The 13,475-nt window shown below is 35.8% G+C and overlaps 1 protein-coding gene across 4 annotated transcripts in view; it reads right to left on the minus strand.

The window, feature by feature from the left end:
* Positions 1–13,475, minus strand: part of tnks.S (tankyrase, TRF1-interacting ankyrin-related ADP-ribose polymerase S homeolog) — a 128,408-nt gene that overhangs the window by 9,074 nt on the left and 105,859 nt on the right. The window contains exons 12-21 of one of the 4 annotated variants that reach the window (XM_041582082.1): positions 12,383–12,554; positions 11,547–11,626; positions 10,524–10,666; positions 7,915–8,080; positions 6,713–6,932; positions 6,255–6,364; positions 5,155–5,343; positions 3,823–4,060; positions 2,987–3,069; positions 1,594–1,714 (exon numbers count right to left, since the gene is read on the minus strand). In XM_041582082.1, coding sequence (XP_041438016.1) covers positions 1,594–1,714; positions 2,987–3,069; positions 3,823–4,060; positions 5,155–5,343; positions 6,255–6,364; positions 6,713–6,932; positions 7,915–8,080; positions 10,524–10,666; positions 11,547–11,626; positions 12,383–12,554 — 1,522 coding nt within the window. 4 annotated transcript variants of the gene reach the window in all.

Below are 13,475 nucleotides of genomic sequence, written 5' to 3' on the forward strand. Positions count from 1 at the left end.
AGATATGAACTCCAGAGAAGCAGTTAAGGACATTAGAATTGAAAGAACTGTAGATTAAACTGTATGTTTTTATCCCACAAGGCTAAAGCCAAATCAGCCTCTACAATGCCTCCACCTTGATCCATTGTGTTGGCTCAATGGATCTGCGTGTGGGCTAGGTAGGAGTCTGATGCCAGCATAGTGTCTGATTCTTGCTTGTATATTTCAGTAGGCCAATATTCAGCCCAATGTGGCATTAGCCTAACAGTTATATTAAGTTAGTGCTAACACCACTATGTAAACAATGTTTAACAGACATACTTTAAGGGGCCTATTTTATTTATCATGCTGTGTAAAAACTGGAGTGAAGCATGACCGGTGATGTTGTCCATAACAAACCATCAGAAATCATTATTATTATTAATAACATGTATTTTTAGAGCACCAACATATTGAGCAGCGCTGTAAAATATAAGTGTTTATACAAAGAAATCAAATGAATTTCATACATATAACATACAGAGTTACATAAATAATGACCAGTACCAGTACAAAAGGTGAGGATGACCCTGTGCAAAAGAGCTTACATGAGGGAATGAGACACAAGGTGTGGGAGTGGGCAAGATCAGAAATAAGCAGGTGAAGTCGGACAGCCTGTTTGAGAGAATTCCAGAGGGATGGTGGGAAAAAATACTTTTGCGTGCTAAACTACGCAAGTACAACAATGAATTAATTTCACTCTGCAATGTATTTGTTGGGGACTCATAAAGAAAGGAACTCTGCACAGGGGCAGGTAAAGCATGTCACTAGTAGGTCAAATCTAAAAGCTTTCTTGTGTTTTTAGCTAGAAAAGAGGTGCTAGGATATGTTATTTTTTAAAAGGGCAAAAACACCATAGGAAAAAAAAATCTAACTTAAAGGGGTGCATATCCAAAAATACATTTTTACTAAATGGAAGAAAATGTCATGTAAAAAGCAAATTTCCAGTTAAACAATTTCAGTAATTTCAAGTTGTTTGTACTGCAAGATGCAGCAGAAGCAATCCTAAGAGAAGAGCTGACTTCTACTACACTGTTTAAAAGTTCCTGAAGTGCAGAAAGGGGACAGAAAATACAACTCAAGTTACAATTACAAAAAACAAAAACAATGGAGCATTTTTAATTAATGTACAATGAAAAGTTTCATGTTCTTTCACTATGAAAAAATGGACTGTTGGGCTTACATATCCTTTAAGATTGGCAGACATATGTGGATATTTCAGTGTGCTTATCACATGAATGACCAGATTGTACCAGTCACACCCCAGAACAGTTGATCAGTCGCTAACATTTGTCCAGACATGAATCAAAGGCTATTCAATTGAGCCAAATTGCTCAATGTATAGCCAACTTTATCCTATAAAGGATGACACCAAGAATGTGGTGGTGGTGGGAATTAGCATAATTTTTTATTCTTCAAATCATTAATGCTTCAATTTTGAGATATATTTTCCAATGCTATAAACTGGCTCTATGCTTGCACTGATCAAGCGTTCCTATCTAATAGTCTCATCCGATAAACCACCTGTCCTCTGCTACAAAAAAAAAAAAAAAAGTGAGCACTCTTTAAATGTACCTTGTTGACCTCCTAAAAGTCTTTCAACGCCTTTGATTAACTTGTGACGATGGCCATAAGCATTAATCCCAATCTCCTTCAACTCTTCATGACCCATATCAGCCAACACATCTAAAGTGATCTAAAATAGAAGAACAATAACAAATTACAGTGGGCAACAGATTTTACACTGGTAAAAACTGTGTGTTTGCTTCAGAAGACTACTATAAATAAGCTGCTGTGTAGCCATGGAGGGAGCCACTCAAGATGAAAAAAAAGGAGAAAAGGCACAGGTTACATAGCACATACCAGATAAAACACCATTGTATTGGACAGGGCTGTTATGTGCTATGTAACCTGTGTCTTTAATGGCAGAGACACACGTCTCCAATCTCCCAGAATCTCCACTTGTGTCTCTGCCCTTACACTTTTTTCCAGCTGCCTGAATGGCTGCCCCCATGGTTACACAGCAGCTTGTTTATATAAACTATAGTAGTCTTCTAAAGCAAACACACAGCTTTTACCAGTGCATGCAAACAGAATATTATATGTAAAATACTTTAGAACACTTTCAGTTTTTGGTGTTACTTTAATATGCTAATGTAATTTCCAGATTGATTGAAAGAAGAAGTTAAGTACACAACATACAAGGCATTTTATCACTGCCAAAGCTCAAAAATATAAACCACATCCTTTGACAATTCTAAAACAAAATAAAAAAACAATTTGATAACCACTTATTATCCAGTTAATATAAAATGGTTCTAAAGAGCAAATCCACAAGCCTGTCAATCACCTATGTTCCCATCTTCTGTGAGAAATAGGTTTTGATGGTATTATCTAGCAGAGGCTTACAGGCTATCAGTGTACATTTGCAAAAATCAATGACTGAGCTGATGTGGTGAAACCTATTTTTCTTTCTGGAAAAGCACACAGACATCCTGGAAGCCTCAACTTTTGTACAGATTCCATTTCATGTTGACATTTTGTTTTGCAAGGGCAGTGACGTACCTTTCACAAAAGGCAGGGAAATTGGTGAGATGAAAGGCTTTTAAAGAAGGGTAGGAGGGGAAAAAGGGGGAAAAAAAAGAAGGCAGATAGAAGGCGAGAAATATGAGAGAAATAATCAATGGAAGGATGGTACTGGGCAAGCATGGAATGGAGACAGAGAGTGAGATAGCTGAGGTGTGGGACAAGGAGGGGAAATATTAGAATGATTGGTGGGGAACTGATGTGTGTTTGAATACAAGTTTGAGCTGATGATGAAAGGGACTACAGAATCAAACCAGCATAAATAGGAATATTAGGTGAGGGATCATTAAACACAAGGTGTCCTTAACACGGTTACAGAAAATTTCTTGTACCTAGATATACTAAATTATGGTGGATTAAACAAAGCGACAGTTCCTCCTACCTGCTCTGTTTCAAAGATATCTCGTAGGTGCTCCAGACCAAGGCTTTTCAAAAACTGATTTATATTCATGTCAAGACATGTAACTGAGGAATGGAAAAAAGAGTGATGCATGCAGTTCCTCAACATGACAACAGTTTCTAATACTGAGCAAACACAACAAATTCTAAACTGCATTAATGAATATACAGTATTGGCACTCATTAACTAACATGGGGCAAAATACACCAGCCAGAAATCCACAGCAACCAGAGATTACTATCCATTGGTATGAAACATCTGATCTACGTGTGTCCAGATTGTATAGTTTTAAATTGACTAGGGTGATCAGCTAAATATAAGTGCAATGCAGACACAAGTGGATTACACTGATCCTAGAGAGTAAGTAAACTTGCTCAGAGCACTCTGGCCACTTTTGCTCTTCTGCAGGTTGCACATTGCCAACAACTCTGTGTATCGCATCCACCCTTCCCCTTGGGGAGTGAAGGTGAAGAGCTAAAGGGTAGGAGCAGCAGTTGGCCTTGTAAGAGATCTGGCATGGACCAAAATCTCTCACTCACTTAGCTTGTGAAAAAAGGTACATGAGGCTATCAGACAATGCCAAATTGCTGGAAGGGCAGAATAATTACTTTGTTTTAGTTCAATTTTTTTTTCAACTTTGCTTTATTTACTTCCATTTTCCAATAACACGGTAAGCCAGATTTCTGACTCTCTATGTCAAAATTTGCTACATTGGTTGATACATTTCTGAGCAGAGGAACGTCACCAACTAATGTATAAATTATTTTAGCAGCATAAAGATTTTCTCTCAGTTCATCTGGTTTGTGCTTTAGATTTACCTTCCCCTTCTTTTCTTTCTGTTCCTGCAGCTCCATCACCAGCATTTGATACTCCACCAACTGCTAGTTCTGCAAGAGGGCCTGTGAGATTATCGATACTACTGGCAGCAGAAAGACAAGAGGGAGTAGATGCTGGTGAGATGATAGAGGCACTGACAACTGTAGCTTGTGGTTTGAAGCAGCTAGGTAAAGCTTCTGGGGGCATTGCATCTATAAGCAATGCTCGGATATCATCTGCCTATAAAGAAAGGAAAAAAAAAATTCTTACTCAGTTCTTACTAGGATGTTGGTACTTTCTTAAAGCCAGCAGATGTTCATATACCACCTCCACATAGCTGTCCATTACATCTCCCTAGCTAACTAGTCATATACAATAAAATAATTGCAGCATGGTCAAGTCCTACATCTAGCCAGGTACCCAGGTATTTTGTGGGTAGGAATTGCAATTGCAGGTTAAGTCGCAGAATGCTACATATGTACTTCTCTTTTTTTCTGTGTTTGATGTTTCTCCTAGTTTCATGATGACCAGTGGGTCTGGTTGCAGTTCGGATCACATAGCCAGTAACTTTCTGGATAATGGGTTTCCACATAAAGAATCCCATGCATGTATGATCACTAACATGGACTTTTATCAACATCTCTGAAATCTTTTTTTCAACAAATGTTATTAAAAAAAAATCAAATCAGAATGACCCATGGGTAACCAGACATACCTGCAATATTCCCTGGGATTGGTATTTGGAAGGATAAAGAAATATATAAATAGAAGGGAAGGATTGCATGATAAATCAGAAGAGTTTTAACAAGCTGTATGGGTTGAAACAGCAAACTAATTTAAAGAAACAATTTTTCATGAAAGTAGACAGAATAAGGGCAAGGACTATATAGTGCACATATAGGGATTTCATAAAATTGGTAGAATACATAATATTACTACCTTAAAGGGTCAGTATAACCCATTCTAAATTAATGGATCATGCTTGTGCTGAACATTCTTATTGGCTTTTGTTTTAATTAAAAAAAATAACTTAACTTAATAATAAGATTAATCAAAAAATTAACTATTATTACCACTGATCAAAACAAAACTAAAAGTAATGAGGTCCTCTTTATCTCCAATCATAATAAAGGTTGCAGTTCAGGAAAGGGAGGAGTTTGCTTATATTGAAGGCTTTATAATGGACTAGCCATTTGTTTTAAAAGTACCTAATCAGAACCATTACATTATGCAATGTAACTTACTTTCATGGACAACCTTTGTCCTGTCTAGAGCGAGAAATAAAAAAAACTTAGTTATATAGAAAGTATTAGAAGAAAGTATGTTCAACTGACCGTCGCAAGATCCAGTGGTGTTTGGCTTTCCTGGTTCTTCATTGTAGGGTCTGCACCATGGGCTAAAAGCAGAGCACATAGCTGTGTTCTTCCTTTCTGTGCAGCTTCATGCAAAGGAGTGAATGCCCATTTATCCGTAGCATTTACACAAGTGTTGTATTTGATCAACAGGGCAGCAATATCTACATGCTGAGAAAGATTAGTTCACAAGTTAACTAGTTAAGAATTTCTCTAATCAATCAATAAAAGATAGAAACAAAGTATATCAAATACACTTTTCTCTGAATAATAGTAGTAATACAACCAAACCTCTTATTTTTTTCACTTTGTTCTATCTTAAATCACTAATTAAGGAGATGTAAAAAAAAAAAATGTTGTGGGTTGGCAGTTTTTTTAGACATCCACACAGTGATCAAAATCACTATACTTTTACCCCAGGACATTGTGTAATGGAGCCACAGTAAATGTTAATGACTTTGGTCATGTGCAAATGGACACTCTGGAATACTCAACTTTACTTCACCTTTAAAAAACATAAAATCTTTGCCCAATAGGATACCATAGGGTTTAAATATAGTTTAATGTTATGTTATTATGATTAGAGTTAAAACTAGCTAGGAGAGATTCAGTTCCTGGTCCCGTCGGAGACTGAAATAAATGACGAACCTGATAGTAACCGACAGTGAAGTCTTTGTGTTCCCAAAAATACATTGTCTATACCTGTGCAAAGAATGGAATTTCCAGTTTTCCCAGATAAATATGTAAAAAATATGCAAGATAATTATTTATAGCGTTATTGAGACTTCCTGCCACCATTAATTTATTTGCAAAAAATGCACTTAGCAACCCTGGACTCTTTTTTTAACCCGAAACCAAGACATTAGAAAACAAAGATGCATAGAGTAAATTATTTTAATTGGATCCTACAAACAAAAAATTTAAAATATTGTAAAATAAAAAGTTAAACCACAAATTGTTTATTGAGAGTAAGGAGTCTAGTTGAGCATTACCAAAATTCTCCCACTAAGAAAAAAATCTATATCTATGTTCAGTACGTGTGCACTAAACTGCTTTGTTAAACTCTGTTGTGTAATTCTTACCCCATATGAGGCTGCGTTGTGTAAGGGAATGAGACCCCCTTTATCTTGAGCATTTACATCTGCTCCATGTTCTAGGAGATATTCTGCAACTTCCAAGTTGTTGTAGCCAGCTGCTCAGAAAATACAATCAATTTAGAGATATAAAAAGTGCTAAATATACAATATATGTGCAAAAGCTAGCATTTGACCCAATCCAAAATTAAATCGCACCAAAATCCGGGCCCTTATTCTTAACTCCTGACCTAAAATTAAAGCCCCCTCTGAACATAGTTTACGAAAGGGCATCTATTGTACAGCACATTTGTAAGTATCCACAATACTATAGTAGAAGGGCTCACTGCTATGGCTATGAGAAGTTAAGGGGCATTCATTAAACACAGCTTTTGGAGAACCTCTAAATAAATTGCTATTTGTATTAGCACACCACACATTAATGAAACTGATTTTATTTAGCTCACCTGCTAAATGAAGTGGTGTTGAGTTTCGTCCCTGGGTATCTCTACAATTAATGTTTTCCTGCGTGCAAAGTTTCTGTACTCTTGCCAAACAACCTTTCTTAGCTGCATCCAGCAAGGCAGCATCTCCTCTCAACAAGTCCTGAATGTCTGTGTCGCCATCTTTTACAAGATCTAAAGGTGTGTTTCCATCCCTGTTTTTTTTCGTCGGATCTGCTCCATGCTACGAAAAAAGTGAACATAATTCTTTTAATTTTATATTCAACATAAAATGTGTGAAGGTGATGGCTCTAAAGATGGTTTCACATAATTCAGCATCCTGATGTTCATCTCAACCCCAAATCTTTTTTTAAATTGATAAATGATAAATATTTAGCCAGCCAAGCTAAATACTAGATTCCTTTAAGTTGTGAGCCTTAGCATCAAGGCAAATTACTAATGCTTCTCAGTTATACAGTGCAGTTCTTAATTTAAATTAGGTCTTTCCTACTTTTTTCTTATTTCTTTATACATATAAATTTGTCCACGTAATACATAATTATTTCAGAATATAGAAGTCAAAGCTACATAAAATGATATAGCAAGTACAGCTTTCCAGAGGTAAACAGGTTAAGACTTTGGCAAATGTCTTAAATTCCTGACATGTTAGGTATGGGGCCTGTTATTGAGAATGCTCCGGACATAGCAATACCAATAAATTTGTAGCCTTACAGAGCATTTTTTTTTTTATAAGGGGTCAGTGACCCCCAGTTGAAATCTGGACAGTCAATAGAAGAAGGCAAATAATTAAATGCTTAGAACTGCCAATTCTGTAACATAATAAAAATTACGGTAACCACCCCATTAAATAACAGTAGTCTTCTCTTGTTTTAGGTCAAGGATTTTAGATATAATCTCAGCATCAAAGCCAGAGTCCCAGAAGAGGTCATAATAAATTATCCTTAATCTATAAAGCTGATTATTATTTACTATAGCACTACTTGAAATGCCTTGATTAAATAAAAGGAAAATGATCAAACTAAAGAATTAAATCAAAACTGCACCTCCTTATCTGTGCACTGAGGCAATAGCGCTCAAGCATTAAAACATAACTTTTTCTCTTACTTACACAGGGATGAAAAAAAGGTGTAATTTACTTGCAGTACGTGTTCTCTGAACTATAATAAAAATATTTGACACTCTCTGAAGTAAAGTGCATAAGTTACCTTTAATAGCAGCTTGCAAATTTCATATTTTCCTTTAGCAGCTGCTTCATGTAAAGGGGTAAATTTCCACAGATCTGCAACATTGACCGATGCCCCATGTCTCACAAGCAACTCTGCTACTTCGTAGTGTCCATATGAACAGGCATTATGTAGTGGAACTAATCCGCTATTAAGAAAAGAAAGCACAGCTCATTTGAAATTTGCTACATGAATGAATACATAGTATATTTATGTGGAGATCATAAAGGTTAAAAAAAAACCTCTACAACAGTTTCAGACTTTTGGGACTCAATCATTAAATATACAGTTATGTATAGTTATGCTACATGTAGAATGGTATTAAAAACACATCCCAAATTTCATCCTAAGTGCAATAAAGACTGTAAATAGAATCTGTTGTGTTTGGCACTGCATTGTCTGATGATAATACTGTTTGGTACAGTGGATGAAAAAGGGGTTAGTATAATTTCAAGCATTTCTATGTAATCTGCATGTTTTATGTATACATCCTACTGCTGTACAGTGCTGAGAAATAAGCTTGGGCTCTGTGAACGCTTAATAATAATAATAATAATAATAATAATAATAATAATAATTATAATAACAACAACAAGAAGTGATATTTTACTTGCAGACTAAGCTGAGAAAGGCTGCAATAGCAGCAGGAAATGTTCTGGTTAAAGTAAACTTACAGTCATATGAAAAAGTTTGGGAACCTCTCTTAATTCTTTGGAGTTTTGTTTATAATTGTCTGAGCCAATATAACATGCCTTATGGAAACAGTAGTATTTCAGCAGTGACAAAGTTTATTGGATTAACAGAAAATATGCAATATGCATCATAACAAAATTAGAAAGGTGCATGAATTTGGGCACCCCAACAGAGATATTACATCAATACTTATTTGAGCCTCCTTTTGCAAATGTAACAGCCTCTAGATGCCTCCTATAGCCTTTGATGAGTTTCTGGATTCTGGATGGCAGTATTTTTGACCATTTGTCCATACAAAATGTCTCCAGTTCAGTTAAATTTGATGGCTGCCGAGCATGAACAGCCTGCTTCAAATCATCCCATAGATTTTCAATGATATTCAAGTTGGAGGACTGTGACGTCTATTCCAGAATATTGTACTTCTCCCTCTGCATAAATGCCTTTGTAGATATCGAAGTGTGTTTAGGGTCATTGTCTTGTTGGAATATCCAACCCCTGCGTAACTTCAACTTTGTGACTGATGCTTGAACATTATCCTGAAGAATTTGTTGATATTGGGTTGAATTCATCCGACCCTCGACTTTAACAAGGGCCCCAGTCCCTGAACTAGCCACACAGCCCCACAGCATGATGGAACCTCCACCAAATTTGACAGTGGGTAGCAGGTGTTTTTCTTGGAATGCAATGCTCTTCCACCATATAAAAAGCTTTATGTTATGACTAAATAACAATTTTTATCTCATCTGTCAAAAGGACTTCCTTCAAAAATGACTGTGGCTTGTCTAAATGAGCTTTTGCATTCAACAAGAGACTCGGTTTGTGGGTTGAGTGCAGAAAGGGCTTCTTTCTCATGACCCTGCCATACAAATGTTCTTTGTGCAAATTGCTCTGAATTGTAGAACGATAAACAGATACACGATCTGCAGCAAGATGTTCTTGCAGGTCTTTGGAGGTGATCTTTGGGTTGTCTGTAACCATTCTCACAATCCTCCGCATATGCCACTCCTGTATTTTTCTTGGCCTGTCAGACCTGGGTTTTACAGCAACTGTGCCTGTGGCCTTCCATTTCCTGAGTACATTCCTTACAGTTGAAACTGACAGTTTAAACCTCTGAGATAGCTTTTTGTAGCATTCTCCTAAACCATGATACTGAACAATCTTTGTTTTCAGATCTTTTTGAGTTGCTTTGAGGATCCCTTGCTGTCACTTTTCAGAGGAGAGACAAACAGAAGCAGAACTTGCAATTGGCCACCTTAAATACATTTTCTCATGATTGGACACACCTGCCTATGAAGTTTAAGGCTTAACTAGCTAATCCAAACAATTTGGTGTTGCCACTAATCAGTATTATGCGGTTGCATGCATTCAAATTAGCAAAATAACAAGGGTACCCACATTTTTGCACAGGCAGTTTTTCACATTTGATTTAATTTCATATAACTAAATACTGCTTCACTAAAAATCTTTGTTGAGAAAATACTCCATTTGTTTCTGAGAAATGAAAGACATACTGCTGTTATCTTTTTTGTTGAAAGTGGAGTACATTATTATGCAGGCTGAGAGGGGTTCCCAAACTTTTTCATACGACTGTATGTTATTATTTGTATTTCTTAGTGGATGTTGTTAAGAAATGCTAGATAATAGTAAGACTATATAATAAGATAATGAAGGAGAAAGAATGCAAACAGAATATGTAATTTTCCCAAGCTTGAACATTTATAGGTGAAGTTTTCCCATTTAAAGCCAGAAAGAATATATTAAACATGTTTGGTGTGAAGCTCTTGTGCTTTTTTAGCATCCTCTACTCTACCTAAATGTCTACTCTATCCTAAATGTTTAACAGCACATTACTAGAAAACAAAAAGCTTAAAATAAAATCAATGTAAGGCCATAAATACCCTTTGTCTTTGGCATGCACATCAGCACCATGATGAAGTAAATATTCCACAACAGATACGCGATTATAGCCAGCTGCAAAGTGTAATGGAGTGGAATGACGTCCCTCAAGATCCCTGCAGTTCACATTTTGAGAGCTGCATAGCTGCTGTTAAATAAAAACAGGGGAATAAGAAAACAAAACAAACCAAAAAAAAAAAATCACATGCGTGATAAAAACTGTATTTTAAACGACTTAATAATAACATATTTTAAAGCAGTGCTGTATAGAAGTCCACATAGTTTTCAAGACCTGAAGAGATTTTATAAACACAATTTGTTTTCTGCAGGTTCTTGGAATCACTTCAGCCCCTAAAAAATTGCAAGACAGTAATGTCCACAGCAGCTAGTATTTCTTGCATTCCTATAAGTTATAGAATGGCCACTTTGATTGACTACAGGATGGTACAGACGGACATCATGCCTTTCAGCACGAATACCATATATAAGATACCACAGTTGGCATAGAATGAACGCTTTTATCCATCCATGTATTTGTTTATTTTGATGTATATTTGTTTCCTTTATACTAAATACATTAAGCTTTAGGATCATTACCCTGTTCATATTTTTGTTTTTTTAGTCATAAAGTGTAGATATATTAGACAATCACAGCATTCTTTAACAAGACACCATGAAATATTCCTACATTTATGAGTAGCTTGCATTATGCATTTAACCAATAAAACGTTTCTACAACATAGTATTTATATAAGCATATCTACAAAACGAGAGCTGGAAATTTTTAAATTACGGCATAAAACAATAAGCAGGACCCTATTTACAATGATCAATTTCTTACATGAAATAATGTCTATTTTAATTATCTTCCCCCTCCACCCATAAAACACAAACAAGTCAACAAAGAACCCTTGATCATGATTCAGACACTGAACTGGATCTACTCAGTGGACGCATGAGCTTAAGTGTGCCTTTTACATCACTGCACTTAATAAACAAGTAGAAAGACTAATTTGCCATCATACCTTAACAATGTCCAGGTCACCTGCTTTTGATGCTTCTAGCAGCCGATAATCTACATCAGAAGTGCGAACAGGAGTACTTTCTACTTTAAAAACAAATGAAAATATAATTATATTTGACATTAAGCCTGAAAAAGATCTCCAGAAGGCAGTTTAAAATCTTAAAGAGGCCTGGCTCATTCTAAGCAACTTTTCAATGGGCCTTCATTTTTTCATTTTTTTATAGTTTTTGAATTATTTCAGCTTTAAAATTACCCCATCTAAAAACAAATGCTCTGTAAAGCTACAAATGTATTGTTATTGCTACTTTTTAGTATGCATCTTTCTATTCAGGTCCTCTCCTATTCATATTCTGGTCTATTATTCAAATAAATGCATGGCTGCTATGGTAATTTGGACCCTAGCATCAGATTGCTTAAATTGCAAACTAGAGAATGCTGAATAAAAAGCTAAATAATTCAAAAGCCAATTGCAAATTGTCTCAGAAAATCTTTTTCTACATCATACTAAAAGTTAATTTAAAGATGAACAATCTGTATACATATCATATACTAAAATGTTATCTGTTTGTTTATCTGTTTCTACCTGTAAATGATCAGATCATAACTTCTGCCAACTGCCCTGATGGGAAACTCAAACCTAACCAATGGATATTGTTCTGATTTTTGGCTGACCCCATACACAGGCAAATAAGCTGTAGACTTGGAAGTTTATATCAGCCAGTGTATAGCTACCTTTAGGCAGGGTCCTGGGAGGATGAACATGTAAAGATGCTTGCAAATACATGTGATGGTACAATCTTGTCTGTTCTATAAGAAAAAAATATAAATCATACTTACCGTTTAAGATTTGTTGCACAGCTTCATTGCCCATTTGTGCAGCTGTGAAACCTTGCAAAGAGACTATAGATGCATCTGACCCAAAGCTCAATAGAAGTCGACATGTCTGCAAGTGACCACCTAAAGCAGCTCTGTGCAAAGCTGTTTGACCAAGTGTATCCAAAGTATTCATCTGAAGAAGAAGAAAAATATGCATTATTACAGGGGGAAAAAAGTCCATGTAAAAGCATTGTGGAATGATGCTAGCTAATACTTTAAATATGTCATACATAAATTTACTTTGTTTATTAATCTGTTAAATTTCCCATAGGCTAGCTAGAGAGAGAGAGTTAAACCATATCTCTCAAAGGTTTCTTCAGCTGCATTAGTGAAATTTGAGCATGTAAAATGTCATGTCCCCCCATAAACTGCAATATAATTTATAATGCAAATACTTTATTACCTATAGGGTTGTTTAAAAGAAAAGCAAAAATGAAGTTATGAAAACAAAAATATTATCTTTAGAACTCAAAGGTATTTTGTTACAACCTAGCTTCAGATTTCAAGTATATATAAAGTTTAAAGCAAAGAGCATTTGTTTACTTTGCCTCCACTGAACCCCCTTCTTACTTTCACTCTCTTAAACAGCTACTGTCACAATTTTGATGGTATTGTTTTTCGCACATTAAAATTAGATGGTGTGCACAAAACTTATTTTACCATCTACGTTAAGTTCATTATGTATGATCTTGCAAATGCAGAAACGGCCAGCAGAAGATCATTCAAGTCCAATTCAATTCTTATCTCTCTGGCCTATAAAACTATCTCTATCTCTTATTCCTCCTTCTGGATTTTATTCTCATACTGAGCACTAGGTGACACAAGGACACATTTTTAGCACTGCTAAAAAATGTACTCCAACTTTCAGGTAACCTGCATTCTGGATGGGTAAGGATGGCAGGTATAGGGTGTCAGGGTCTGTTGCCTTTCACTGGGAGTAAAATTCTACTGCCTCTCACCAATATTAATGGGGTATAGGGTTTCAGTACCCCCTGTTTTCACTGTATATTGTATTTGGGATGTGTGGATATTGTTCAAATAAGCTAATGCCATA

Source organism: Xenopus laevis, chromosome 1L, assembly GCF_017654675.1.
Source record: "Xenopus laevis strain J_2021 chromosome 1L, Xenopus_laevis_v10.1, whole genome shotgun sequence".
Lineage (NCBI taxonomy): Eukaryota > Metazoa > Chordata > Amphibia > Anura > Pipidae > Xenopus > Xenopus laevis.